Source organism: Drosophila sechellia, chromosome 2R (genome assembly GCF_004382195.2).
Source record: "Drosophila sechellia strain sech25 chromosome 2R, ASM438219v1, whole genome shotgun sequence".
In the NCBI taxonomy this organism is placed as follows: domain Eukaryota; kingdom Metazoa; phylum Arthropoda; class Insecta; order Diptera; family Drosophilidae; genus Drosophila; species Drosophila sechellia.
This window is the reverse complement of record NC_045950.1, coordinates 10,698,933-10,725,611: the sequence shown is the minus strand read 5'-3', so window position 1 is coordinate 10,725,611 and position 26,679 is coordinate 10,698,933. Positions and strand designations below refer to the sequence as shown.

General features: G+C 41.5%; 8 protein-coding genes, 1 long non-coding RNA gene and 2 other non-coding genes across 19 annotated transcripts; 6 read left to right on the top strand and 5 right to left on the bottom strand.

Moving 5' to 3' along the window:
• Nucleotides 1-3,323: 3,323 nt before the first annotated feature.
• LOC116800574 lies at nt 3,324-6,213 on the bottom strand. Of its 2 annotated transcripts, XR_004361482.1 has the most exons (12): nt 6,060-6,213; nt 5,790-5,852; nt 5,514-5,570; nt 5,276-5,328; nt 5,036-5,093; nt 4,807-4,864; nt 4,567-4,621; nt 4,339-4,395; nt 4,075-4,120; nt 3,822-3,888; nt 3,602-3,666; nt 3,324-3,421 (listed from the first exon to the last, which is right to left on the bottom strand). It is a non-coding gene; the product is annotated as an uncharacterized LOC116800574 (long non-coding RNA). The 2 variants fall into 2 exon arrangements; XR_004361483.1 differs by lacking the exons at nt 3,324-3,421; nt 3,602-3,666; nt 3,822-3,888; nt 4,075-4,120 and adding an exon at nt 4,143-4,262.
• On the bottom strand, nt 5,390-5,475 carry LOC6609172. The gene has a single exon (XR_048391.2). It is a non-coding gene; the product is annotated as a small nucleolar RNA Me28S-Cm3227 (small nucleolar RNA).
• Nucleotides 5,642-5,723, bottom strand: LOC6609171. Its single transcript, XR_048390.2, has one exon. It is a non-coding gene; the product is annotated as a small nucleolar RNA Me28S-Cm3227 (small nucleolar RNA).
• A 300-nt stretch (nt 6,214-6,513) lies between the features above and the next one.
• Nucleotides 6,514-8,027, top strand: LOC116800507 (rRNA N6-adenosine-methyltransferase ZCCHC4). The gene is made up of 3 exons (XM_032715894.1): nt 6,514-6,961; nt 7,013-7,201; nt 7,260-8,027. Exons 1-3 carry the CDS (start codon nt 6,567-6,569, stop codon nt 7,987-7,989), a joined length of 1,314 nt encoding a protein of 437 aa, XP_032571785.1. The 5' UTR covers nt 6,514-6,566; the 3' UTR covers nt 7,990-8,027.
• Nucleotides 8,028-8,444: 417 nt separating this feature from the next.
• LOC6609169 (protein transport protein Sec61 subunit beta) lies at nt 8,445-9,058 on the bottom strand. The gene is made up of 3 exons (XM_002033835.2): nt 8,936-9,058; nt 8,668-8,879; nt 8,445-8,590 (listed from the first exon to the last, which is right to left on the bottom strand). Exons 1-3 carry the CDS (start codon nt 8,936-8,938, stop codon nt 8,503-8,505), a joined length of 303 nt encoding a protein of 100 aa, XP_002033871.1. The 5' UTR covers nt 8,939-9,058; the 3' UTR covers nt 8,445-8,502.
• Nucleotides 9,059-9,425: 367 nt separating this feature from the next.
• On the top strand, nt 9,426-20,643 carry LOC6609168 (titin homolog). Of its 4 annotated transcripts, none has more exons than XM_032716083.1 (9): nt 9,426-9,717; nt 9,792-10,106; nt 10,175-10,489; nt 10,549-10,692; nt 10,774-11,025; nt 11,135-16,144; nt 16,234-16,296; nt 16,426-18,296; nt 18,352-18,471. In XM_032716083.1, the coding sequence occupies exons 1-9, from the start codon at nt 9,669-9,671 to the stop codon at nt 18,379-18,381; spliced, it is 8,049 nt and encodes a 2,682-aa protein (XP_032571974.1). In that variant the 5' UTR covers nt 9,426-9,668; the 3' UTR covers nt 18,382-18,471. The 4 variants fall into 4 exon arrangements, with proteins under 4 accessions (XP_032571974.1, XP_032571973.1, XP_032571975.1 ...); XM_032716082.1 differs by adding an exon at nt 20,065-20,643 and having other exon boundaries at nt 9,428-9,717; nt 16,426-20,000; XM_032716084.1 differs by adding an exon at nt 20,065-20,643 and having other exon boundaries at nt 9,429-9,717; nt 11,135-14,023; nt 16,426-20,000.
• A 264-nt stretch (nt 20,644-20,907) lies between these two features.
• Nucleotides 20,908-21,598, top strand: LOC6609167. 2 transcript variants are annotated; one of them, XM_032716092.1, is made up of 3 exons: nt 20,908-20,971; nt 21,039-21,251; nt 21,306-21,598. In XM_032716092.1, exons 1-3 carry the CDS (start codon nt 20,941-20,943, stop codon nt 21,524-21,526), a joined length of 465 nt encoding a protein of 154 aa, XP_032571983.1. In that variant the 5' UTR covers nt 20,908-20,940; the 3' UTR covers nt 21,527-21,598. The 2 variants fall into 2 exon arrangements, with proteins under 2 accessions (XP_032571983.1, XP_002033869.1); XM_002033833.2 differs by having other exon boundaries at nt 21,039-21,598.
• Nucleotides 21,599-21,635: 37 nt separating this feature from the next.
• LOC6609166 lies at nt 21,636-22,509 on the top strand. Its single transcript, XM_002033832.2, has one exon. The coding sequence runs from the start codon at nt 21,720-21,722 to the stop codon at nt 22,200-22,202; it is 483 nt and encodes a 160-aa protein (XP_002033868.1). The 5' UTR covers nt 21,636-21,719; the 3' UTR covers nt 22,203-22,509.
• A 102-nt stretch (nt 22,510-22,611) lies between these two features.
• Nucleotides 22,612-23,462, top strand: LOC6609165. Its single transcript, XM_002033831.2, has 2 exons — nt 22,612-22,755; nt 22,817-23,462. The coding sequence occupies exons 1-2, from the start codon at nt 22,722-22,724 to the stop codon at nt 23,284-23,286; spliced, it is 504 nt and encodes a 167-aa protein (XP_002033867.2). The 5' UTR covers nt 22,612-22,721; the 3' UTR covers nt 23,287-23,462.
• A 113-nt stretch (nt 23,463-23,575) lies between these two features.
• Nucleotides 23,576-25,898, top strand: LOC6609164 (transformer-2 sex-determining protein). 4 transcript variants are annotated; one of them, XM_032716091.1, is made up of 7 exons: nt 23,576-23,718; nt 23,787-23,800; nt 23,857-23,931; nt 24,413-24,566; nt 24,625-24,753; nt 25,034-25,409; nt 25,471-25,898. In XM_032716091.1, exons 1-7 carry the CDS (start codon nt 23,716-23,718, stop codon nt 25,491-25,493), a joined length of 774 nt encoding a protein of 257 aa, XP_032571982.1. In that variant the 5' UTR covers nt 23,576-23,715; the 3' UTR covers nt 25,494-25,898. The 4 variants fall into 4 exon arrangements, with proteins under 4 accessions (XP_032571982.1, XP_002033866.1, XP_032571981.1 ...); XM_002033830.2 differs by having other exon boundaries at nt 23,792-23,931; XM_032716090.1 differs by having other exon boundaries at nt 23,787-23,931.
• LOC6609163 (biogenesis of lysosome-related organelles complex 1 subunit 1) lies at nt 25,895-26,643 on the bottom strand. The gene is made up of 2 exons (XM_002033829.2): nt 26,514-26,643; nt 25,895-26,455 (listed from the first exon to the last, which is right to left on the bottom strand). Exons 1-2 carry the CDS (start codon nt 26,572-26,574, stop codon nt 26,073-26,075), a joined length of 444 nt encoding a protein of 147 aa, XP_002033865.1. The 5' UTR covers nt 26,575-26,643; the 3' UTR covers nt 25,895-26,072.
• Nucleotides 26,644-26,679: the final 36 nt, after the last annotated feature.

The window sequence follows — 26,679 nt, the reverse complement described above, 5'->3', positions numbered from 1 at the left end:
TCAAAATCACCAACAAAAAAGTTAAAACAGCTGTAGTAGCATTGGCAGCCGCTACAAAAAAAGGCAACCTCAAAATCAATTAATTTTATTGGCCATCTTCCCTCGCCCAGAAAATCCATCCGTGTGCGGAAAACAGAAATGTCATTGTGGTGAAAAACTATTTCCCAAACAGAGTGCAATCCTCCGTTTATTTCGACCTTTTTTTCGTCCTGTCACTTTCGGCGAGGGTATTATGGTTTAGCATCTCTAACGGCCTTGTAATAAATTATATCGGTTTAAAGTGATTATTTCAGAAATTTTTTTGTACATCCGAATGGCAAATGAAAGGGAATCGGTTTATAAATTCGATTTTCAACTCTATTTCCTTAACTTAAATTGGATGTTATATTTTAGGCTTTGAAAATCTGTTATAAAATATTTTCTAGGCGATAGTGCTTAGAATAAATACAAGAATTAAGATAAAGATACTTTTCACGCCATATGCGCCTTCAAAAAAAGATATCAATCCCTCGAAAATTCTTTAATGAAAGGGTATTGCAGCTTCGTGGAGCGAAGACAGAGCCACTTCTCCCTATTTTTTATATCCTTTGTCATTGGGCAACATCTAAATCTGAGTCTATCTCGTCTCTGACATTGACAAAAGTGCAAAGGATTAAAAGTTGTACACGGAGCCGAACAAAAGCAATTGAGAGGTAACCACATAGATACACACGTACGTACACCCCGCCGGATTTTATACACTATTTTTTTTTTACAGCCTCACTGAGGAATTGAAGTCACGTAGTTTGTGTGCAAATTTTTTGCCGCTGCGTTTACAGGGGGAAATTGTTCGTGTCCGTGTCCGTGTTCCATGTCCGTGTGAGCAGAGGTCCCTTTTTTGATTTGGTTATGTTGCTAAATTTAATTCTTGCTTAGCCGCCGCACTCTCTGATTAAATTTTGCCCCCGACACTTACGTGATTTCAATGCGTAATTTATGCCAATAAGCCGTAGTCGAGGCCATATGGACTGGCCAACCCGAAACCCGGAGACTGGCAAACTTTTAATTAGTTTAGTGTCACTGGAAAGGCCTGGTTGGGACCCCATTGCATTGGTAGGGTATTTGTTTTGAGGAGGTGCCAAGTGGCAAACACACTCGGGTATTCAGAGATTTGAGACTCCGAGATTTAGTGCAGATCCTGCAGATAACCGCGCTCACGTGTTAATGTCTGTTTGCTCGCCTCGAATCGCCTGAATGCCATGTGTGTCGTGGGCTTTCCTCTGGCTTAGATTGTAATCGGGATCCGGATCCGTTGCCTTGGCCACACTTGTCACCCGGCCACCGAGATTCGTCCTTTGGTCCTGTGAACCCCACCGCCTCCCTCCTGACCCCGAGTGTCCACCCCCCCATTTTGCCATCCAATTAACTTGATGTCGTCGCAGTTGCTCCGTTCCGAGGTGAAAAGTCGCAGCCAAATCAAATGTGCCGAAGCGGGGAAAAGTCCAGGCACGCGCGAGTCCTCCGAGTGGAATCTTCAAAGGGATTCCCCTTTCAGAGAGTTATATTTCGTGAGTAACCCAGTTTTCCCAATGGTCTTTTAAGTCAGTTTAATGAAACGGGAGAAAATTTATATGGATTGCAGGAAATGACTTTATAATATAAGGGGTATATTTCTGAAAGCTATATGAGATGTTTACATATTGAAACAATATATGAGCACTCATTAAATTAGATAATTAGAAACCATAAACTTATCAAGGCTCGAGAGAAATCTTTCTCATCGTTTTTTAACGTTCAAACTACCTTCTTAGCTAATAGGACATCAATAGGGCATACGATTTTCAATATCTTCCGGAAATAAATGCATCTCCCTCATTTCTTCTGGCTTTGTTTGTCCTTCTGGCTCTTTGCCGTTCGTTTGCTGGCGTTCAGCCCAATTTAATAGTTTTTCGATTTGTTGAAAAGCGAATGCCAAAGCACAGAAAATAAATTGTCACAGAAATGCCGGCCAACTTGAGCTGTTCGCCTGCTGCTCCCCAGTTAACCGCAAAAACCAGGGCCAGAGATCCGATGACAGAAGACAGAGCCCAGAACCAAGACAGGCAGAAAGGCAAAGTTTCCTGCAGGAGCCACTCGATGCGGAGCTCCTTGGCCTTATCTCTATCAGTTTCGGGAGCGAAAAAGCGCAGCGATGTCCTTGTCGTCACATATCGAGTGCAAAAAGTTCGACGACTTGGCGCGTCCGTCGATGACACCCAGTACTTCCTGCCAGCTTACAGCAAACCACCAGGAACACTGAGAGAAATTGTTGCCATGCTTGCTAGACCAAGAGAATAATAAGAATCAAAATAAATAGTCAACATCACATTCCTTATAGTTTAATTCAAACTATATTGCATTCCATGAGTTGATTTATGTCTAAATGGTTTTGCAAACTCTTATTGCAGTGCACACAAAACAACCCGTTGAAAATCTTGTCTTCTCCACTAAAGTCTCAAGTTAAGTTGTAAATAATGTGGTCATGATGGGGAAGTGGGAAGTATTCAATTGAATTCATAGCGTTTTGATGGCACAACCCTCGTTCCCCCGAGATAATTATCAACTTAATAAAAAACCAACTAACTGTCATTTAAAATGCCCCATAAAATCGCATAAAAGCGCATAAAGTGCCCGGCACACATCGTTCTCGCTGCAACTCGTTGTAAATATGCTCGTGCTCGACATGCACTCAATGAATGAAATGTGTGCACAATGTTGAAAATAGTTGTGACCCCGCCACCCCCTTTGCACTCCACAAAGTGGGGGAGTTTCCTTTTGCTGCTCACGGGGTTGTTGTTGTTGCTCATACGGCTGGCGGGGCAGGCGACTTCCGCTTATGTGGACAGCACTACAGCATGATAAATTGATGTTTGCCGCCCTTAAAAATGCAATGAAATATGGGAGACACCGCGGAAGGCTAGTGGGAATGGGAAAATTGCAAGGCGGCGCAAGTGCCGAGAAAAGTGAGTTCGGAAAATCGTCCCACAAATCGTTATGCTCTCTTTATGTTAATATTTGTGTACAGGTAAATAAATATCAAAAAGTAACGACCAAACATTCAAGCTGAATGTTTTACAGCAGGCAGCTTTTGCAGTGGAGCACAACGGAGCTGCCACATCGTACAAAAATTTCCTAAAGCTTCCGTTTCAGTACGGCAGATGTCGCTCCATAGAATAAAATTCTACAAACAGATGGCGCCCTCAATTGTACAAAATCAGCGAATAAAATTATATAAAATTGAGCAGTCAAAAATCTATTAAAAACCATAATTATACATTTACGCAACCCCCAACTAGAAATATACATTTTAGTTTTTGTATTTGATTTCAATAGTCATTTATTTTCATTTGAATTATAGAATAATATATTCAGTTTGTTTTTGTAGATAATATTTTAGATAAACCTGCAAAGATAAAGAAAAAACCAAATTAGTTTTTATTCAAAAATGCTTCGCTCTTCTGATATATGAATAATTTTATCAGTTGGGGAAATCTCTTATGCAGCATTGATTTGCTCAGTAAAAATTCGGACTTTTTTTTCATCCTTTCAAATAAATGTGAATAATATTCAGTGTTTTAGTTACCTTTTCAAAAAGACGTAGGTTACTACTAAAATAATGGATCGTTTGCCTTTTGCGCGTCAAGAAGTCTGCAATAAGAAATATTAAAATTAGAAATATGAATATAAATGTTAATAATATTCCAAATTCGAAATGATGTATCAGTTGGGGAAAAATGACTTAACAAACAGCATGGCTTTATCTCTTATATTCAAACACATAGTTACAATTTTTATTTATTTACCTTTTCATTTAAGAAGTTATGATTCCATCCATCAATTAGAGTTTTGATCGATATTTTAAAAGGAATCCTGCAACAGAAATAAAATTACGATTAGCATACTGATATTTAAGTTTCATCAAGAAAAAATTTGAAATTAATAATCAGTTGGGGAAAGAAGACATAAAATGTCAGCATGATTTTACTTTGTATAAATTCCACGGACGGAAATTATCATCATTCTAAATAAATAACTAAAAAAATATTGTTAATTTACCTTTATAGTTCTGTAGAATTTCCAGTTTTTTGTGATTTAAGATATACTATATGTAATTATAGAGAAATAGGTTTGGTTAGCTTCATATATAATGTATATAGCATTCAATTTCATTTGTAAAGCGTTTTTTTCAGACAGGGAAAGTGAACAGCACGGTTGTTTTAGGGTTCTACTCAGAAGAGGGAATCCTGAGATAGGAAAATATCATCATATGCAACGCTTCTCAAAGAAATTCGTATCTAAGCAATATCTATATCTGCTTACCTTAAGTATGTTCGGTTCTCCAATGATCTTCATTGAGCATCTGGGTCTAGATCATTTCTAAGATACAAAGAATTATTCGTTGTTAATAATATGATCAAAAACCATTAAATTAATGAAAATGAAATGCTATATCAGCTTCGAAAAGTTTGTAACATGTGTGTTTCTAATGAACTATACTAGAAGTAACATCATATAAACAATGTGTGTGAAGTTTTGAAGAAAACCTACCATCTTAGAACGATCTTGACCATAAGTCCCTCGAGAAAAACAAAGCGGCACAGGTCTGTAAAAAAAAAGTTTTTGTTAATATTGACTTCTAATAGGTTTTAACATACAAATTGCTGCTTTGTTTTTATGAATCAGAAAAATATATCCGCATTTACCACTCAGTAGAACGAAAGTTAATAGATAAAGGTATTCATCATTTACACTAGTGCAGCATATTACAAAGTTTGATTTAAATCTTACCTTAATTGCTTTTCACAAAGGAATTCAGCTTATTTCAGCATGATGTCTCTTTTGGAATCTGCAAAAGATAAACAGAGTTAGCAAATCAAAAAGTACTCATTAAAGTTTTTTATTTAAAGTGAATTTCAGTTGCAAAAATTGCAGCCATTTAGATTTAATCACAAAATTCGTACGGTAATTACTTTCATCAATAAAAAAATTTACAAACAAAAAATACAAGTTTTCTTACCTTATGTTACGAGTGATCCATTACATTAATTTCCATGTAGCTGATGGAGGATCTGTATCTGTAAATATACATTTGGATTAGTGATATGTTCCAATAAAATAAATGTGTGCTACTTGAAAATTTAATCAGTTACTATTAAATAGCAGCCTTGGGGTTTAATATCACGGATATCAAACGGTAATTACTTATCATCAATTAAACTGATTTAAGTGTATATACAGCTATTTAAGTTTAACTTACCTCGTGAAAATAAAATTGCCATTGAAGAACATTCACGAAATCGTCACATTATTCTGAAAAAAACGAAATCTTAGGTTAGGTCTGCAATTTCATTTTCATTCATAGAAATTATTTTTTAATGGGTTTCAGAATCCTTTTGGTTTAATTTTAAGTTGTGAATCAACAGCACTTTTTTCAGATTAAACTTATCATCAGGAAAATTATTTTTTAAAACATAATTTAGTCACATTTATCTTACCTCGATCACATTTTTCCAAAATGCCTTAAGAAAAATGGCGGCTCTTGTCTGGCATAGCTAAAAATAAATATAACAAAATTAGGGTTAATGTGTACTCTTTTTCTGTTTTCTAAACTTATACATTTATGATTTTATCAGAATCCTTTTGGTTTAATTTTAAGTTGTAAATCAACAGCACTTTGTTCAGATTGAACTTATCATCAGAATAAATTTCTCAATTATGAATGCATGGAAATCTCATTCATAAATGTATGTTAGAAAGAGAAGACTACATACCATCGCGTGCAATGCCGGCTGTCCCACTCTCTTTTCACCGCTCGCCACGTGTTTTCTCACATTCTAGAAGAAAAAAAAGAGAGCTTAGTTATTTGCTTCGCACAATTGCATTTGAAAGCAATTCAGTTATTACATTTAATTTATCAGTTGGCCGTTCTTATTCTTTCCACAGGAAAAGAATGACAAATCTTGCGACTTGGCACTCGACTCTTCAGAAAAAGAACAATCATCAAGTAACTAATAAATTCACGCATTTTAATGATCACTTACTTTTAATCCATTCATTGCAGTTGCATGAGATAGATATTTTAGCTTTTCTTTGTTTTAAAATGTAAGACCACAGGGCCTTGCAACAAAGTACACATTTTAAAGTTTTTCTTTTAAACACACTACTACTCGCCAAGAAATTTTCAATTAAAAGAAATTCTTCTGGTTGCACGTTGCTTTTATAGATTTTTGTGATATTAGTGAGACCAGAGGAGGTAAGGCGCAATTTCCATTAAGTTATCTATACAAGTATCGAATAGAGTATGGCGTTGCCACATTTGTAAATCAATCGAATATAAATTAATATATAATAATTTAAATAAAACAACTAAAATAGTGTACTTATTTGCACAAAAATACCTAGGAATGACATATTTCAAAAAAATCGCATTGTTTAATTTATTAAATAAAAGTTGAATGTTTACATTTTGAATACTGCCGGAACTCACTCTTCTTCTTGCCCGGTTTGTTGACAGTGTGACGTTCACGATAAATAAACGTTTTAGCATAATGTTTGATAATAAAAGCGATAAGCTGCTGCTCGAAATTGAGGAAGACGATGCTGCTCCCGAGGATCAGCACCCCCGCTGCGAGCATGGACCCACGGTTTTGTTCTACCGACAATCCCAACTTCCCGGGCAGGGATATTATGCATGTTCAGCCCATCGCGACTCAAAACTCTGCAATTATCACCTGCCAGCGGATCAATGGAAGGGACAGACCTCCAGGACGGCACTCACCAAAAGAGACTATCCCATGACATGCAGAAAATCAGATAATCCCACCATTTGTGATCCCACACTAAGCCTTACAGCGCTTTCCCAGGACAAAGTCAATGCCCAATACTTTTTTGATCAAGCTGCACTCAACTTCTTGGCCAATCAGTGTGAGCATATAGGAGCTAGGTGAGTAAATTTACCAATTTATATAAGGCCTTACTGATCTCGTTATGTTAGCAAGGTAATCTGCATGGGCGCACCACGTCTACACTTCCATCTGCGACACAAACTGCAAAGTTTTCTGCTGGATCTGGATGAGAGATTTGCCGAGTATCTGGGTCCTGAAGAATTCTGTCTCTACAATATGTGCAATAATCACTTCTTTTACGATCGAACGCCCTTTGAACAGTTTCTGGCAGGTACCAGGTAATCTATTTATTCTTATGTAACGGTTACCGCAATTATAAAATGTCTCAATTCCCAGTTCCGATCAACTTGTGATAGTAACAGATCCTCCATTTGGCTGCCGCACTGAACTGATTTCGCACACGCTGCGCAGCCTCAGAAAACTGCATAATCAAATCAACCGATTGCCATCCACTCCACTATCCATATTCTGGATATATCCCTATTATTCAGCTAACCACATCAGGCAGGAAATGCCTGAGCTTGAAATGTGTGACTACAGGATCAATTACACTAATCATCTTAGATATTCCAATGTGGGCAAGCAGAGTCGGTTTTGTGGATCACCCGTGCGGCTGTTCACCAACGTGCCACTGCGATTGCTTCAATTGCCCCCTGAAGAGGGCTATAAGTACTGCCAGAAATGCGATTGTTACACGGCCAAGGAGAACCTGCACTGCAACCGCTGCGGAAAGTGCCCCTCGGTGAATGGCCAAACGTACAAGCACTGCGAGTCGTGCGATGCCTGCGTGAAACCCAACTATGTGCATTGCTCCGACTGTAGAAGGTGCACGCAGAAGGAGGGTCACAACTGCTCCTTTTACCAGACCAACCAACACTGCTGGCTGTGCGGCCAGAAGGGTCATATCGAAACCAAGTGCCCAAACTTTCACAAGAGAAAGACGAACTATACCAAAGGCTGCCTTTTGTGCGGCAAACGAAATCACAGAGAAAAGCGATGCTTGTACCGCACAAAGTACTTCAAGGAACAGTGCTTTATGAACGAAACAACAATTCAGTGTCTTTAAGATACACACAAATATATACGTACAAAGTTAAATACAAATGGCATTTCTTTATATACTGAGGGGCACTTTGGACTATATGCATTGTAGTTCATAAGAACATCACTCCATGGATGAAACCTTCACTCCCATCCATAAACACCAGGCCACACATTTGTTTAATACAAAATTTATTTGTTCTTAACACTTTTCGTTGAATGTCTTACAAGTTCTTGAATTGCAACGGCTGCGCGCGGAATTTCTGATGCACATGACCACGATAAATTGTGGAATGAATTCTCAGCCCGCCGGATGAACGAACGGATTGGGGGAAAACGATTAAATTTTGAAAATATGCATTACGTTTAAACAGGTCTTTAACTTAAGCTTAGGTATAATTAATTTCATGTGGAAACACACCAATGCCTCAACAAGCGGAATGGATCTCTTCTTATCACGCCGCAAAAGAAATGATGACGTCGACATTGTTCACGCTCGTTGAGGTGAAAGTATTTTATTGGCTACGAAATGCATGGCTTAAGAACGATTGTATTTGCCCCAGATGTGCAGCATGAAGACGGAAGCGATGAAGAGCAGCGACATGACCAGCACGGGCACGGGACCACTGCAGCATGAATAATATTGGTAAAGTCTCATTAGCACTGGGCCTTCAATATAAATATAGCCGAATTATTCACTTACACCTTGATACCGGGAGAGTCGTCCGTGTAGAAACGCCACATGCCACCAGTTCCGGCTCCGCCGGGAGCACGACTCCGGGCCGCTGTGGTGCTGGTGGTGGTCTTGCGCTGCTTCAGGGTGCTGCCGCCTCCGGATCCGGCGCTACGTGGCGCCGACAATTTGCTGGGGGAGCGCGATCCGCTGCCCACGGACGTTGAACTGGCTGGAGCGGGCTGGCAAATGCATTTTAATTAGTTGCCGCACTCAATTGCCATTTAGTTTAACTCACCATTTTGGTCTATTTGTTCCTCTGGACCGACTGACCTGGAAAATATGAACGGACGAAGTGGAATCTGAACGTGAATCTGAATCTGACGTGCTCGGCTTCGTGTCGCTTCGTCTTTTTTCGTTCCACGTCACTTTGGTGGTGGTACCGCTGGCGATAGGTCGTGACGCTGGGGTGACAGCTATCGTGCACCTAGACAGCTGGAGATGACAGGCTAAGGCAACTCAACTATCTGCTACTTTGGCTCAAAAATGAACTAGTAAAATAAACAAAGAAATAATATATTCAAGTTATGAATTTAATAGAAAGCAAAATAGGCTTAAAATATGAATTCTACAAAATTTATTGCACATGTTGACATTTTAAATGAATCCTAGTAATATATTTGGGTATTAATATAATAAAATAAAAATAAATATTGAATATTGTTAATCGGAACGGGCACACCGAAGCGCGGGCTCACTAAACGCTTTTGACATTTTTGCACATCTGCACAACGTTCACGTTAATTGCAGCGGCATCATCTTTGCTGGATTTCAAAGGCATTTTTTTGCAGTGAAAAGAACGAAAAAGTGCTTGCATTTGTGCACTAATGGGTATATAAGGTCCTTCTGCTAAGGGAATCCCAAGTCATACAAACATTGCGATTCCCCTTAATGGAAATAGATAAGACGCGGCGCAGTTGAAAGATTGCAAATTTACCGACTGGCCGACCGACGCACATGAAAAGTAAAGTATGGAGGACATTGAATATTTAGACGAGTACAAGGACTTGGTGCTGCCAGGTGCGTGATTTCCGATTCAAATGCTATAAATACACTTCTAATGTGAATTGTCTGTGTACTTTGCGCGCGCACAGGGATTAAGTCGAGTGCTCCGCCAGCATCTGCCGGCGTTCCGCGGCAGCGTCGCATTTCATCAGACTCGAGCAGCTCGTCGTCGATTGATGCGGACATTTTCCAGAAGCTCTTCCATGGCAAGTACCTCGACGACGAACTGCTTAAGGAGGGCTCTGGCTCCAAGTCGCAGGACAGACGTCGACGCCCCCCATCTTCATCCTCCAGCGACGAGTCCAACGATGCCTTGGAAGCCCTCTTCTGCGGAAAGAGCAGCCAGTCGAAGCTAAGCAAGAGGCGCGAACGGTACGAGTCGTTCGATTCGGTGGACGACCTAGGTGGGCATTTCGGAATGGTTTCAATTACGCATTTTATAAATTACATTTTATTTTATTCCTACACTTAGGCGAAGCCCTAATGCGTCCATCACACAGGCTGACCGTACCGAAGCCCAGTACCTCTCAGGCAGGTTCCAAAAAGTCACAAGATGCCATCCCACACAGAAGCATCAGCAATAGCAGCAGCGGCAACATTGCCATGTCATCTGGGCATACTTTTGCAAGTCCTAAAAACAAGAAAACCAATTCTGTGACCAACAAGACAGCAGTATCTGCCAATGGTGATAAAGGGACTTCCAGCAAAAACAAGACGGTGACCATTGTAAAGCCCCAAAAAACAGATCTAAGGCCTTCGCGGCTTGAACCCAAAACAGATCCGTTAAGTAAGTTCGATATTCTGCTACATATCTGGCTGTGCATAACCACTTCGTATTTTTCATAGCTTTGGGTGATTTATACGGGGACTCAGACAGCGATTCGTCCTATGAGTATGAATCGGACTTTTACGGCGATCAAGACTCCGATGAAGAGGATGAGCCGGTGATCGACATTTCAACGGACACAAGCAGGACCACATCGGTGGCGGGTAAGTCAGCGTTATTAACTAGTTGATACTGCCAACCCTCTGATAATATTCATAATATGTAAACACACATAAACCGTGTAGACACTGTGACACCTGTTGTTTCCGACGACGAGGGCCAGGAGCCGCAGAGTGAGCTGAATCAGCGTCCTGAGAATGATAAGGAGTCTTTTTTGAGCAGCACCTACGAACGCCTGCAGTCGTATTTGAGTAATCTCAGTTCCGCCGAGGCGCCGCCAATCTATAAGAAACAGAATAGTGCGAGAAAATCCCGCTCCAACGAAAAGAAACCCTCTTCTTTCCAACAGGTTAAGCATGCTAATGAGCAAACAGCGGGTAAGTGTGCACTAACGTCCATTGGGGCGTCCATTTCTGAGCGCCCCTGTGAACCCTTACCTCTGCTACACCCTTACATTTGTAACTTTTTCTGCTTTTTGTTTCGCAGCCAGTGACAAAGAGGCTAATAAAAAGGAGCGGGATTTGGAGCCACCGGAGGCGAGCAGCAGTGCGAAATCCTCGGCCAGCAAGGCCAGCGGTAGTCGCAAGCTGTATGAAATAGAAAACAATGCCACACTTGAGGCTGTGGAGCGCATGAGTCTCGACGTGGCCGAGCAAATCTTGAAGATCGATGTGGAGCGATCTTACGAGTTCGAAAAGCGGTCTGGCTCAAAGTCGCGTAGCTTATCCAGATCTAAGATTCTAGCAGATTCTAGCATCTCGCAAATGGATCACGTGCGAAAACTAACCTACTCGAGCGAAAGACTTGATCAACCGGAACCTTTGAGCACCCAGTTGCGTCGGTCGAAGAGCGAGTCCTTACCAAAGCGAGGACGCCCTCGTGGCCAAAAGCAGCGTAAGAACCGTGCAGCAACCACGGAGGAAAAAAGTCCTAATGTCCGGGATGGGGAAGGAGAGCCAGTCAAAAGAAAACGCGGAAGGCCTCGCAAAATTATTCCAAAGGAGGAACCTACTACAGCAGAGACTGAAAATCCAATTGAAGGCTTGAACACAAATGTCCCTCTCTCAATAGACACGAGCAAAGGAAACCCGGAAACGGAGAGGGTTAATTTGGAAGTGCCAACAAAACAAGATGAACCAATTAGCGAGTTGGACAATGCCAAAGAGCTCACGGGATCTACCAATTTATCCCAGGATGATATTAAAATGCCGTCAAGTCACCAAGAAACGGATCAGAAATGTGCTCCGGACAGGGTTGCGCTGGATAAATCTGAGTCCGCGCCAAAGGTCGAACAAGAACCGGATAGTAAAGCGGATACACCTACTGAAACATTTGATACTCCACTTGACGAAAGCAAAGTATCCGAAAGTGCAAAAAATCATATTAAATCGGAAGATAAAGGTTTATCTTCGGATAAGGAGAAAACTCAGAAGGAATCTCGCAATGGCAATTCGAAGGAGACAAATCATAATGAAAACTCGGTTATAGTTACTAATGAAGTTGTATTACCAGTTGACATGGCTGAATCCAAGGCAGTATCCGGAAATATTCTTGAAGAAAGCGATTCCCAACTTGCTGAGGATTTTAAATTGGCTGAAGAGATCTTAGCCGCTGAGGTTGGTAAGGGAGTTGAAGCCAACGAGGTACCAGTGACATCTGTGCAAGGAGAACAAAATCCAGTCATTGAAATTGTTAAAGAGTTAGAGCAAGAAACCATTTCGGAAGTCGTGCCCGCTCAGAATGAAAACCAATCTTCAGTTGAAGACCAAACTTTAGCTGATGAAGAAAATCCAGTGGAAAACCAATCTCCAGTTAAGGAACCATCCTCTAGTAAGGATGAACCACCTGCAGAAGAACACTCCCCAGGTCCTGACCAAGATCCAGTTGTAAAACAGGAAACACCTGTAGCGAAAAATAAACAGCATGACAAAGAACACAATGAAGCTTCCCAAGCCGAATCTTTGTCTGGTTCTGATGATCCATCAAGCTCAGGCACTCTATCCAAGAAACGAAATCATTCCTCCCCAGCTAATACCCCCAAGAAATCGAAAGAAATTGAAGCTTTGCAAAGTTCGGTGCCCCGAAGAGCTCTTAGGTCTGATAAAGCAACTCCTCAAAACCAAAGGGAAAGTCGGTCAAAGCGGACACTGAAAACAGAGCTCACACTACTTATGGATGATACAATGAGACGAAGCAGTCCAAGACTAGGAAGGTCGCCAGCGGAAAGTCATTCCTCACAAGAACGCTCTCCGATGGAAAAGAAAGTGACAGTCTCCAAGTTGGCCAAAGATTTAATAACAATAGAAAAGGAAAAAGTGATAGAGCTAAAGTCGTTACCTGATGCGTCTGAAACAAAGGATGTAAAGATAACCAAAACCACTACAGCATCAGGTACTTCCATACTGACTGATGAAAATCCTAGCTCCAGTAAGACTGAACAGAAGAAGTTGAAGGGTAAAGCGTTGAAAGCAAAAAAGATGAGTAGGACCAGTGAGACAGAAGTTAAGAAGGCAATATCAGATTCCAATGAAGATATACCTTCTTCTTCTTCCATAAAGTGTGTTGATGAACATTTAACTTCCAGCGAATCGGAGCCGAAAGACGAAAAGGAGGAGATCTTATGTCCAAAACCGCCAATAGATTGTACTAACACGGATTTGGAACAATCTACGGCTATTGAAACTGATACGGAACAAGTTGAGGAAAAACGATCAAATCGCAGAAAATCACGTAGGATTCGAAATGAAAAGTTCAAAACTGAAACGGACACACTTTCCGATCATTCGGATGTAAAGAAAGCTGAGAAAGTGCCATTAGAGACTCAGCAAAGTGATCCTGTCACTGCTAAGAAAGAGCGAAACTCCGGCAGATTAAGTCGTAAGGAAAAGTCTGTTATTAATGCGGACAAATCCGAAAAGGACGAAAGCCCGTCCTCCAAATCTCAGTCCACTGAAAGAACACAACTTTTAAATGAAAACCCCTCTAAAAAGGATAAAAAAACAGAGCAATCTGATAACACAAACGAAGCGGGTCCAATTGGCAAGACGGAAACGTCAAATAGCAGAAATACAATCGATAAAAAAAGTAAAAGTTCTGACAGCGCAAATCATAAGGAGTCAGAGTCTATAAAATTATCATCAAAATCCAGTCCCGAAAAAATCATGCAAGATCAGGATAAGAAATTGTATGCATTAAACGATGGCGGAGACTCGGATCCAACTATAAGAGATACCGGCGAGGACAGTAGAAAGACTGATAAGGAACACGAAGAGAATAATACCAAACATGAGGAAGAGGGCGGTGAGCCTATTTCAAAAGACTCTTCACAGGATTCAGCCAAACCCAGACTTTCGAAAACAAAGTCCAGAAACAAGGGTAAGAAAAACGAAAAGAAGACTAATGATAGTATTGCTGTATCTGATATAGAAGGTGCTTTGGACGTTAACACAGAAACCGTTCAAACTACATGTTCTACATCTTCAGAGTCAGGGAAAAAGGACATGGTTAAATCTGATGAAACAAACGAGGAAGCAAACTTATCTGAAACAAAAATAGATCAGGAGAATAAATTGGATGCAGTAATCGAAGGCGGAGACTTGGATCCAAATATAAGAGATACCGGGGAGAACCGTAGACAGATTAATAAGAAACGCAAAAAAGACGACACTAAAAATTATGAAGAGACAATTTTGAATACAGATGAAACAAAATATTCTTCAGAAAAGGACGCGGAGAATATTTCAAAACACTTTTCACAGGATTCAGCTAAACTAAAACCCTCAAAAGCGAAGTCCAGAAACAAGCGTAAGAAAAGCGAAAAGAAACCTAGTGATAGTATTGCTGAATCTGATATAGAAGGTGCTTTGGACGTTAACGCAGAAACCGTTCAAGCTACATGTTCTACATCTTCACAGTCCTATAAAAAGGACATGGTTAAATTTGGTGAAAAAAGCGAGGAACCAAACTTATCTGAAACAGAAATAGGAAGAATAAGGAAACGTAGGCAGGCTGTTACCATTGATAATACCAAAGATGATTTTCAGATTACTCCGCAAAATGAAAACCAGAGCATTGCCGGTTTCAATTCTGAGGAACAGGTACCACGGCCAGAAAGTGTTGACTCCTCCGATACTCCGATTATGAAAATACCAACGAAAACTTACCTAATGTGTACAAAAAACAAAACATCGCTATTGACCGCCTCAGAAGATCCTGATACTGTCCTTAAACAACAGAAGTTGATCACCACAACAAGAGGCGACTCTAATACTGTGAGTGATGTATTGAACACAGAGGCGCTTGAACTAGATAATGCCAATAATTTGGAAACCAGTTCGTCGCAGGATCCCAAAGAACAAGGATTTTCTGATCAAACTTTGACAGATAATTCCGATATCATTCTTTCATGCACAAAAAAGTCGCAGATTGTTGTTCCTACTACTCCAACAAAAAGCAGCGATCAAACCAACAGCTTTATAACGCCCAATAGATCACCGAAATCTAAACGAAATGTTTCCAAAGAGACTAAAAAATCAGATAATAGCTTTGAGGAAAGTCAGAAAGCAGCTTCGGAATCCTCGGCTTCTAAAGAACAAAATGAACTCAGGACTCCTACAGCATCCTGTCGAAAGGTGCGGGTGTTAATAAAAAGAACTCCCACCTCCAATTTGCCTACAAATTCAAGGAAGTCTATATTTAAGAAAACTTCCGCAAAGTCGAAGCGATTGTCTAAAATTCTCGAGATCATGGAAAAAAGGCCATCTAGTGAGCAATGTGATAATAAGCCGCTAGTTTCTTCAGATGAAATTAATCCTGACTCTGATCCTGTTGCTGGAGAATCGTTACCCGTTGCAATTCTTCATGATTCTGATAGGGATCTTGAAACAAACGAAATCCAAAATGAAGAAATTTTTGAGGATACGGAAGTGGGGTCTGCTGAAGAAACAGATAATAAATCGAAAAAGAAAGAGGACGATCACGAATTGGAAGTAAATGACATTTCCGCAGCGAGTGAAAATCGTATCACAGACGATTCAACTAAGGACGCCTCATTAAACAAAGCAACAGATAGTGATGTTTTGCAGGAAACAAAGGACGAATTATCTAACTCGTTAATTAATGCGACTCAAGATGAGGATACCCCAATAAAGGAGTTGCCCGAAGAGGAAGTTCCTAATGATAAAACCGCCAAAGATGAATCTGAAAAACAGGAAATCTTAAAAGATCTAGAATCGGATAATGCGCCGTTAGAAGAGGCTTCTGCTCCAACAGCGAAAGCCGCCGAGAAGGTGGACCTTTACATAAAGGATAAGTCTAATGTTAAATCGGTTGTTGCCGAACCAGAAACTGATGTAACAGATGACGAGTTCCTCGTCCAAAGCCCAATTCCGAACTCATCGGAAACAACAAGTGTCACGGATGATCCCGAACCCAGCACATCCAGCGTGGTGAAGCGCAGCTTGCGCAAGCGGGAAGCGGATTCTTCACAGCCAGATGGTTAATAGCTTGCCCAATAATTACAATTTTTTCCAGTACATTTGCAAGTCTTACAAATATTTTCTTTCTCATCCCCTTTTTTTATTTAGAAGCTGCTAAACGAAAGCAACGCCAAGATGTGGAAAAGTCGTTAACTGGCAAAAAGAAACCAGGTGAGTCTACAATTAGGCCCATGGTTCATTATTCACGTTATATGTGTTTTACTGACATCAAAACCCTATGATGCTTTCGATTTTGGTAATTGGATCTACTATCTATCCTATCTATGTACTTAATTACAGCTCGACGCCGACAACTCGCTGAGGTAGAAGAACGAGCATCCCATAAACGCTCAAAGACGGAGTTAGAAGCCAAGTCTACTGTCCAGGGCAAATTTATCTCTATTATTGGCAATGAGACTATCATGTCATCCACAACAGCGCCTATTAGGGATACCAAAAGCGAGGCGGCCAGCACATCTCCATCTGCACGGAAACCGGCGGTACAGGAATCCAAGCACGTCGAAACCACTAAGCATATCATCCTAGGACCACCAGGCAAAAAGCTTCTTCATTTGGATAGTCCAGCCGCGGAAGTCAAGAAGCCCATGGTGCAAACTTTGCTGAGTTCCACTCTAAGTCTTCAAAAACCTTCGACAGTAGACGATGGTAGTCCATTGAAAATAAGGAAATCCGTGAAAAAGTCGATTGCCGATGAAAACATTGACGGGGATCAGTCGATCTTGAGCAGTTCCTCTGTGCTTAATAAAAATACGTCTGCTGTTGCTCCAAGAAAGGTAAATATATCCGTTTCCCTGTTGCAATCGAAGGACACTCAAGTGGGAACAACTGCATCGTCATCCAAAACACCAATATTGACAAAAAAGGAAAAACTTAAAACACAGAAATCGACCAAGAAATCGGAGGACAATACGAAAACGGAGAGCAAGAAAAAATCTTTAGTACAAGGCCCTCAAATGAAAACCCAAAAATCCGAGGAGGGTCTATCGGGGCCGAAAATTCTAAGTAAATCCCTAAAATCGGAAACCGAATTCTCAAAGAAAATGGTTTCCGCAGTAACAGGCCGGAAACAAATTGGGCAACTGAAGGTTTCGAAGAAACCGGAAAGCAGAAAATCGGAGGGGTCTTTACTGGAATCAAATCCTCGGAAAAAGGAATCCCAAGTCCAACGGATAAGTAAAATGGATAGTAGAAAATCTGAAGGAACACCTTTAACTCAACCAGAAGTCTCGAAGTCTGAAACTGCTTTGAAAGCAGCATTGCCCAAGGAAGCTGAGTTCTCAGTGCTAGACGCAGAAATCGAGAAAATGTCCAAAGGTCGCGTACACCAAAATGCGGTCAAAAACACCAAAACGGAACAACCCAAATCGAAGACCAAGACTGAGGTCCGTTCCCTGGAAGCTGAGGCTGCTATTGATCCAATGGACTCGATGAACTTTCAATCGGATGTATCTGATATCCGCGCAACATTTTCCGAACCCCAAGGAATCTTCAATATGCCAGGTCACATGCCCCTAGCTATCAGCAGCAACAGATCACTGGCACCTACACCAACTCCTGACAGGCAACGAAATGCTTCTAAGGAGCGATTTAGGCCTGTTTCGGACCAAAAAAAACCAATCAGGGAATCACAGACTTTATCGAAGCGTCGTGCAAGAGGTGGAAGGAACCAGCCACTTGTTTCAAAAAGGAAAGCGGGTGAAGCGGAAGAATCGGAAGACGGTACAGCGGTGACCAATCCCAAGAGACCCAGAGAGATGCATGAAGAGGACCACCCACAACAGAATGATCATGTCCAAGAACCTGCATTTGCTGCGTTCCCAGTGAAAATAACAGCTGCTTCTTCTGTTACTCACCAAGTAGTGCATTCTACGGGTAATATAGTTCCTCAAATTGTTAATCCCCGCAAACTTTGCGTGAAAATAAATCGGAGGCCCTATAATAAGTGGCTTCGGAGCACCCAGGAGAGGAATATAGAACAAGAAGGATCTCGTAATGTAACGTCATTACCACTGCTTGGTGAAGAAACGGATTCAGCGGGAGAGTCAACGGCAGAATCAATGCTGCAATCCCAAGTAGAGTCGGAGCCTGTTATTCAGCCACTGCCTGCATCCGATCCCGATTCTTTTCCAGCGCAGGCCTCAGATGTTCAAGTAAGGGAAAGCTCAGCTCAACTTGCTCCCATTGCAGCTAATGTTTCACCGGCAGTTAACGATTCATCGACATCACCCGCTTTAGACATCACACCCGAAAATGCACAGACAGCTAAGACAACCTTGAAGACTGGTATCTGTTCATTGACTGAACAACATCTTCCTGACGACCCAACGTTGCTGGACAGTTCCAAGAATGTTGCAGAACCGCGGAAGCTACAAACGTTTCAAGCCAAATGCTTGCCTGTGCCAATTCCAGAGGTAAAGTCAGAGCCGGAAGATATCATGGATGAGCATTCACCTAATGAGCCCATGCCTATGGTTGCGGCAGCACCAGCAACACCTCAACCACATGCGATTACGGAGGACCCTGGGCCCCTCACTATTCAAGTCAACACCTTGGGTGTTTCTAGGCCGCCTGAGTTAAATTCAATTCCCTCCGCCGGTGACCCTGACGGAAACCCCAATACCATTGGGCAGACCAAGATGTTCTCCTTTCTCTACCCGAAACGTTACAAGCAATCCTATGACGACGTGGGTCTAGACTTTTGCTGTCCAAATCTCGATGGACCAATGCGGGCTATTGATTTTACACGATTGCATTCGAAGGCCGAGGTACCAGTGCTGGAAGTCCCGCAGTTCCTGGTCATAACTACCAAGTTCATCTCTAAAGCGGATAAGAATATGCCAAGTAAAGTGCGGGCAAAGCTGGAATTACTGGGCAGGTCGAAAGAACGGGATTCCTGTAAACTGACCCCGACGTCTACCACTCCGACTGGTGATCTCACCGGTCCTTCATCCTTTTCACCTGCTCCCACTCCGGTTGGTCCGGCAACTCAACCGTTTCCATCGATTATACAGAATTTGCTATCGGCTCCCATACCTGCTCCAAGTCCATTTAATCATCCCACAACCGTGGACCCGTCCACTTCCACTCCCGTAGTTCCAGGCAGTTCCTCTTCCACTACCATTTCGGCGACCTTGGATTCTTTAAGCAAACAGTTGCCACGTGGCACAACACTGATCAAGAAGTCAGTGCAACAAGTGGCTACCATTCCCTCATTAGCCGGCACCTCGATGGTACTCAATGCGTCGCCGTCCTTTATTCAGTTACCCCCGATTTGCCCCAACGACAAGCAACGCGTGGAGCTGCAGGCGAGGGTTCAAATGTTTGACTTAGTGCTCCAGACCCTCAGCCGACGGGCAGCCAACTTATCAGTGGCCGAGCGACAGCGTACCATTGAGGAGATCGTAAGGACCAGCTCCTTAATGGCCATCGACGTGGATGTGGGTACAAAGCTTTTGGAAAACTATGTACATTACTTAAATAAGGCTACCAGCACAATGACTCCTTTAACCCCGGCCCAAATCAACTCGAGTTTAGGCGCTTCCACCAGCTCGTCGCTTTCCAAAAGCATAGCCTCTTCCGATACCCCACAACAAGGGAAGAAAATACCTGCGGCCCATGTCCAACAGAGGAGTTCTCTCCCCGCTACCACCATGCCCCTTTACGATGCGGACAGGAACACAATTGGCTTTCCGTATAGCTGCTCGAAATCGACGGCAGGACGAAAGTCTGCATATGCTGCCAATAGCACGCCTGTAAGAGCCTCCACATCCCAAGCAGCAGCAGCAGCGCTAGGAAAGGTTCAGCCAAGATCCACGCTGGGGATCCCGAAAAGTGTTCGGGAAGACGCTAGTCAGGTAGTTATTATTTACGACAAATATTTACGTAGTCATTAATAAACTATTTATTGTTTCTAAACAGTTTGTTAATCTAAACACAACAGTGTGTATGCCAGCACCAAGGACGAATGCCAAGAAAAGACCAGGGACATCGGGCTCTCTAAAGTCCATTAATTCTTCACCAGCTGTGCAGAAACCGGCGCTGTGCAAACAGAAGACGGCGCCGGCAAGGACTCTGGCCAAGAGCACAGCACGAGCGAAATCAACAGCGTCTTTAAGTGCAGTGTTGGGTGAGACTCCTGCTGACGAATTCCTATCCCCCGCAGGAATGAGTCTGAGTACCACCGGAAATCCGAATATGTTCATCATTAGCCATGCGGGGCAGCAAGAGGAAAGCATCCTACCGGACTCCAATAGCAGCGTGGGGCACATGGAAACGACGGAGATCAAGGGCGAGCTTGATGATTCTGCGGAGATTATTATATAGCAGGGCAAAGACTATAAACCAGTTGGAAAGTATTCTAAGTTACTTTAGCACAGTTAATTAAGAGTTAATTATTTCGTTGAACGCAAGATCATAATTGTGTAATTCTAAAATGAAGAATTTGTTAAACCTTTCAGTACGTAATTTTTTTTTGGAAATAAATGGTTACATATTTTATTCAGTGTGGGATTTTCAAGTGAATATTCTAGAGTAATCATTGCATATTTATTAAGTATCCAAATAAAATATAAATAAAACATTATAAAACTTAAGCGATGTTTTTTATATACATAAGCCGAAACGCATAAATCATGGAAAATAAGAAACAATAAAAATTGCATATCGTTCGAAGCTTTTGGAGACATTGGCGAAATTTGAAAGCTCTTGTGAAATATGTATGTATGTATTACCGAGCAGTAAGTATAAAAGTCGAGCAGGGGAAGAACCATTTCTATTAACAACAAGGTTTTCAAGATGACAACATCTGCTGTAGAAGCTCCCAATAGTAAGTTTAGTTAAAACTTTACAGAGGCATATTATAATGATGTACATATGTATATAATAACCTACAGGTGCATATCCCGATCTAGAAAAGCGACTGGAAAGGTATTTGCGAAGTGTGTTCTGCCTCAAGGAAATCGATACTAAAAATGAGTACGATCCAACCGAAGTGGAGTACTTTGGACTTCTGAGTTTATGCGATGTTCGAGCGCCTCGCCGAAAACTGTGGTACATGTACTATGCGACGACAGATCAGGTGGACAAAACTGTGGATCAGATCCATCGTAAATATGGCCAAAAGAATATGTATGAGCTGTTCAGAAAACCGGTATATACAGGGGCTGGAATGCGATCCCGGGCTAAGAACCATTTCAAAGGACTTAAGTGGCAAGTAAAGGGAAATATTTTGGAAGCCCCTCCAAATAGCTCCTTCAATGACGAGAAAGTGGTAAACACAATCGCAGATTTATATCAGGACGAAAGGAGAAGATACTTCGATTACCTTAAGTCTAGGAGTAATCTGTATAAATCGTGTACATATCGACACATAAATGCATAACAGAGTTTCATTTCTGTATAAGATTGTCTAGAATAAAGCTTTAATATAATAATGCAAATACATAAATCCAAACCAGTATTCTTTTAACGCTTGTTGAGGTAGGAAGGCAAAATTGCCGCACGCTTATCAATGGGTAAAGCCACCTTAAGTTTTCATCTGATTACATTTCTTAGTAGCAGGGAATATTGGCAACATGGACGATAAGTTGGAAAAGTACTGGAGACGTCTATTTTATATGAAGTCAGTTGCCGAACCCACTCCTTTGGATTCTGATACGATAGAATATTTCGGAATATTCAGTATTGACGAGCCAAATGTCGCCACCCAAAAACGGTGGTACATTTATTATGGCCTTAGATCAGAAAGGTTAAAGGTTCTGGAAAGGATTTGCAAGAAATATGGCAATAGGAATGTCAGAGAAATATTTCTGATCGCCACATTTAGCGGAGTGGGATTTCATAAAATCGTCAGAGAATATTTCTCCAACTTAAAATGGTTCACAAGCAGAAATCTATTGGAAGCTCCACTAAATAGTTATTATAATGATGAAAGACTCGTCAAAACAGTTTCAGACTTCCATAACAAGGAGCAAAAAAGAATCTTTGACTATATAATGATACAACACGACTGGTTTCGACGGTATAATGATCAAAAACCACCACCTGCTAAACATTAAATTAACTAAAAGCATCGACTAACAGTTACCCGTTACTCAATGAGAATTCGACAACAATAACTGAATAGTACTAATCTTTTGACTAAAAGCGACATGTGTATATGTATATAAGGGGTATTTGTTATACATATTACAGCCTATTGGTCAAGTTAAATGATTTATAAAAATATGTCGAACAAAATATGTACACACACAAGTAGCTTGCGGTTATATTATTACATATTTTGGAGTCGAAAGGCACAGTCATAGATGTGTCGACCCATCCAATCATCCTATTTCTCTGCATTAGTAGGTATTAAAAAAAAAAAAAAAAAAACAATAAAAGCTCACTATTTTTCGATAGTCCACAGGGTTGCTTTAAAAAGCTCTTTTGTTGTGAAATTGGAAATCGTAAACAAATCGAAACAAACATTTTACAAATCAGTTGAAATTGAATTTGTTGGGTATTTAAGAAGAGTGCGTAGGAAGTTAACACGCATTCAGCAGTCAGAGAAGGAATAGTCAACTCGTTATTAAAATATGACAACAAATTCAGTAATTGATAAGAACTCGGGTAATTAAAACGGCAAATTATTTATGTGGAACATCAACGATGATTAATACCCGATTTACAGAAGGAGATTACGACCTGGATGAGGAAATCGACAGCCATTTGAGGAGATTGTTCTATATAAAACCAAAAGCTGCAACACCCAAGCTCAATCCCTACATAGTGGAATTCTTTGGAGTTCTTAGCTTAACAGATCTCCGCGCCCCACAAAGAAAGCTATGGGTCATATATCACGCCAAGCAGCCGGATCTGGACAAGACCGTTGATGCGATCCACGAGAAGTACGGCAAGAAGAATATGTTTGATCTGTACCGCACCCCAGTTTTCAGTGGAGCTGCTCTGCGGGAGAGTGTGAGGAAGCACTTCTCGAACCTCAAGTGGTTTACGACGGGAAATCTCCTGGAATCACCACCTAAAAGCCACTTCAACGACGAGAAAATGGTGAAAACCATCACGGATCTGCATTATCTGGAACACCAGAGACTATATAATTATGTGATGGTGAAGAATATGTGGTCTATGCGGTACCGCTAACCGAACCTGTGATTTAGGATTAAATTTGTATAGTTCTAACTATGTAAAAGGAAAAATCACAAAATTCATTTAACATAATGGTTTGCTACCCAATCAAATAGTATTGTTTGATTGAAGTACAATTTTTTTTTAAATCCCTATATTTTGTTGAATAAAGTACATAATAAGTATGCTGATTTAATTTGTTACTTATATTCGGAAACATTAAACTCCAAGACTTTAAATTCCGCTTTTTTTTTCAAGTGGATGACAACGCCGCATAAGGGTTAAAGTGCCTATCGATAACGCATGTCTTCGCCAATCGCCACCCCTGTCGAAGCGTGCGTCTTTCTAAACGCAGACAGAAAAAATAAATCCTGTCAAAGGCTAACATTTAATTGGTAAACACTGCTTGGGTGCGCCATATAGCAGGGAATCAAACCCTCAAAAATGGTAAGTAAGGCAATCCAAATAGTATGCACCCATTCATCTTCTTTTTTCGCCACCAATGCTCCGATAAGCGAAGTTTCGATAGGTAAGCAAAAAGCAAATGTATCGTGAGCACCTCAGTAGCGGGCGTCTCCATTGCAGTGCCAGATATAAACACAAGCGATCGGCGTCATCATCGTCAGCGGGGACAACTTCATCCGGACACAAGGATCGCAGGTAAATGTGTACACACATATGTGAGACGACCCTAAACGATACCTCTTTTGACATGAAGCATCGAGTAGTTTTGACTGGCAGTTTGGAAAAAAAGGTTCAACTGTCATAGGGCCATTTCATTTGGATTTGCCCTCTCAGCCCATTCAGCTGGTGCTCTTGCCAAGAAAATAAAAACCAAAAATCCTTCAAACCGATTTCATTTCATTTGAAGAAGAAACCAACCAACCAACCAACGAACATCACTATGTAAGAACCCACCGAAGCAATCATTTTCATTCTACGTCCAACTACCAAAGAATTTGGCCGAAAGAGGTCGAACCCAACCGTAGCATTTGTCAAGTCACACAAATTTTCCAACTGTCAGTTAGCAAGAAGTGCAAGAACCACCCGAAATACAAAATTTTCCAACTGTCAGTTGGCAAGACCCGCAAGAACGAACCGCAAGATAATCTTATTTAATTCCATTTCACATCGAATCAAGGTCTGACTACGATTACTATGGCAGTCGCCGGCAACAGCGGTCCTCCTCTCGCCGACGCTCCCGTTCGGGTTCCTCCTCGGGGTCGCCGCCACCTGAGCCGCGTCTTCGCTCCGGACGTTCGCCACACGATCGCGAACGTATGCACAAGTCTCGCGTAAGCCATTCTGCCGATTAATGCTTCCTTTCAATTCTAAAGATCTTCGGCGTTCCAGGAACAGCCAAAAGCAAGCCGCTGCATAGGAGTCTTCGGACTGAATACAAACACCTCGCAGCACAAGGTCCGCGAGCTGTTCAACAAGTACGGACCCATCGAGCGCATCCAGATGGTGATTGACGCACAAGTAAGTCGGTTTTTAATAAGCATTGCTAAGATTTTTCCTGCCTGAATCGTATTGTGTAGACAAATCAGCTGAAGCCCTGCAGTTTTGTCTTAATTTCTGGCTAGATAAAATTTGATAGCGATTGTGAGTTTTTGTGTATTCCAAACTAAAAGCTAAAGGCTTGCTTTCACAGTGGCATATTGTTCGAAGGACATATTGATATTTATCCCGAAATCAATATGTATTCAGTTGTTAGGAAAATACAAACATAGATTAAACCTTAATATCTTCTGACATACAGACACAGCGATCCCGGGGCTTTTGTTTCATTTACTTTGAGAAACTTAGCGATGCCCGTGCGGCCAAGGACAACTGTTCTGGAATAGAAGTGGATGGTCGCCGTATTCGCGTCGATTTCTCTATAACCCAACGTGCCCATACCCCAACTCCGGGTGTGTATTTGGGTCGTCAGCAGCGTGGAAAAGCTCTACGCTCATATTCGCCGCGAAGAGGACGCCGTCCGTATCACGATCGCTCCGCTTCGCCCCATGACAACTATAATCGTGATCGGGATAATTACCGCAACGATCGCTACGATCGTAATATCCGCAGGAGCCCTAGTCGCAACCGCTACACTCGCAACAGGAGCTACAGCCGTTCACGCTCCCCCCAACTACGTAAAGTTTATTTTTCCGTCTATTTAATCAAATGTTTATTCTGAATATTTTACACGATTAGATCGCACTTCATCGCGCTATTAGAGCGCCTGGGGAGGAGGGTAAGTTGCCCTTACTGGATTGCGTCAAGCGGGCTGTAAAGGAGCATACGACTGAAATATTGTGTTTTGGTGAATCCCATCCCATCTAATGCATTTGGTTGGAGAACAGCTCACAACTAGACTAATTCTCAAATTCATTTTTCACCCAAAACACCTTTTAATCATAATTATTCGTTAACCATTATTAATGCTGTGCAAAAACATAAATTGTAAATATAAAATCAATTACCAACATTACATACTGAGGTCCGCATAGATTGTGATATGTATTTTAAAGGAACTGCAGCAAACTGATAATGATAACAACATTAAACTAATTTTAATTATAAATGCAATTGTGCAGCCGGTACAAAATAAAAATGAATTTGTACACAAACTCTACAATTAACTTGTGAATAGGTGTTTTATTGAATTTGTCGCACATATCATTTACTTAAGCTTCTATAAATTTCAGTTTAATTAGGATTAACTAGGTTTGTATGGGAAACGGAACCGATCAACCACTTACTCAAAGGACCTCCACAGGATACAAGTGCAATGCAATGCATTCTTTGGAAAAGGCTCAAGTAGCACTGGGATTTGCACTTGCCGACGGTGAAGTTGAGGCCTCGAGGGCTGTTCCAGCTCCGCTCGATGTCTGTGTCGCTCGAGAGGCTTTGTATGCCAGCTCTAGGGTCTGGTTAATAGTATGCATGTCACCCTCTATGCTGCGTGCCCAGTTCTCCACGTCTCCGAGATCCTTTAGGGCAGTGCTGAATTGGTCGATGAGCTGCAGCCATTGGTGGGTCTGCTTGGCGAAATTGGTGGCGCCCAAGTGCAGTTGCTTGGCCTCGGCGTCCAGGCGCTTCTGGTTCAGGTAGGCCTGAGCCACGCCCACATTTAGGGTGTCCACCAGAGATTGAGTGAGCTCATTGGACGCTTCTATTGCCTCCTTTCGACGCACCTCTGAAAATTCAGCCTTTTAATTGTTTGTGCCAACTATAGACTACAATTGGCCTTGTACCCTGCTCCTGTTTTCGCTTCGCCTGCTCCTTGTGATGCTCCTTTACCATGGAAGTTAACATATTGAAGCTTTTTGTAAACAAATCCAAAGAAAAAACAACTTTTGTCGAAACACATGAAATCAGCTGTTTTGCTAAAGACGAGCCAAGACCGATAGATATTTTCGA

What these genes read in the sequence shown, in the direction of transcription:
- LOC116800507 (XM_032715894.1), top strand. Translation starts at nt 6,567, where the DNA reads ATGTTTGATAATAAAAGCGATAAGCTGCTGCTCGAAATTGAGGAAGAC. An exon ending in TGTGAGCATATAGGAGCTAG is followed by an intron (nt 6,962 to 7,012) that starts GTGAGTAAATTT and finishes TCGTTATGTTAG; the next exon opens with CAAGGTAATCTGCATGGGCG. An exon ending in CAGTTTCTGGCAGGTACCAG is followed by an intron (nt 7,202 to 7,259) that starts GTAATCTATTTA and finishes CTCAATTCCCAG; the next exon opens with TTCCGATCAACTTGTGATAG.
- LOC6609169 (XM_002033835.2), bottom strand. An exon ending in GACTCTCCCGGTATCAAGGT is followed by an intron (nt 8,591 to 8,667) that starts GTAAGTGAATAA and finishes TTCATGCTGCAG; the next exon opens with TGGTCCCGTGCCCGTGCTGG.
- LOC6609168 (XM_032716082.1), top strand. Translation starts at nt 9,669, where the DNA reads ATGGAGGACATTGAATATTTAGACGAGTACAAGGACTTGGTGCTGCCA. An exon ending in CAGGACCACATCGGTGGCGG is followed by an intron (nt 10,693 to 10,773) that starts GTAAGTCAGCGT and finishes TAAACCGTGTAG; the next exon opens with ACACTGTGACACCTGTTGTT. An exon ending in GGATTCTTCACAGCCAGATG is followed by an intron (nt 16,145 to 16,233) that starts GTTAATAGCTTG and finishes TTTTTTATTTAG; the next exon opens with AAGCTGCTAAACGAAAGCAA.
- LOC6609167 (XM_002033833.2), top strand. Translation starts at nt 20,941, where the DNA reads ATGACAACATCTGCTGTAGAAGCTCCCAATA. An exon ending in TGCTGTAGAAGCTCCCAATA is followed by an intron (nt 20,972 to 21,038) that starts GTAAGTTTAGTT and finishes AATAACCTACAG; the next exon opens with GTGCATATCCCGATCTAGAA.
- LOC6609166 (XM_002033832.2), top strand. Translation starts at nt 21,720, where the DNA reads ATGGACGATAAGTTGGAAAAGTACTGGAGACGTCTATTTTATATGAAG.
- LOC6609165 (XM_002033831.2), top strand. Translation starts at nt 22,722, where the DNA reads ATGACAACAAATTCAGTAATTGATAAGAACTCGG. An exon ending in AGTAATTGATAAGAACTCGG is followed by an intron (nt 22,756 to 22,816) that starts GTAATTAAAACG and finishes CCCGATTTACAG; the next exon opens with AAGGAGATTACGACCTGGAT.
- LOC6609164 (XM_032716089.1), top strand. Translation starts at nt 23,742, where the DNA reads ATGCACCCATTCATCTTCTTTTTTCGCCACCAATGCTCCGATAAGCGA. An exon ending in AACGTATGCACAAGTCTCGC is followed by an intron (nt 24,567 to 24,624) that starts GTAAGCCATTCT and finishes TCGGCGTTCCAG; the next exon opens with GAACAGCCAAAAGCAAGCCG. An exon ending in TTCACGCTCCCCCCAACTAC is followed by an intron (nt 25,410 to 25,470) that starts GTAAAGTTTATT and finishes TTACACGATTAG; the next exon opens with ATCGCACTTCATCGCGCTAT.
- LOC6609163 (XM_002033829.2), bottom strand. Translation starts at nt 26,574, where the DNA reads ATGTTAACTTCCATGGTAAAGGAGCATCACAAGGAGCAGGCGAAGCGA. An exon ending in GAAGCGAAAACAGGAGCAGG is followed by an intron (nt 26,456 to 26,513) that starts GTACAAGGCCAA and finishes CTGAATTTTCAG; the next exon opens with AGGTGCGTCGAAAGGAGGCA.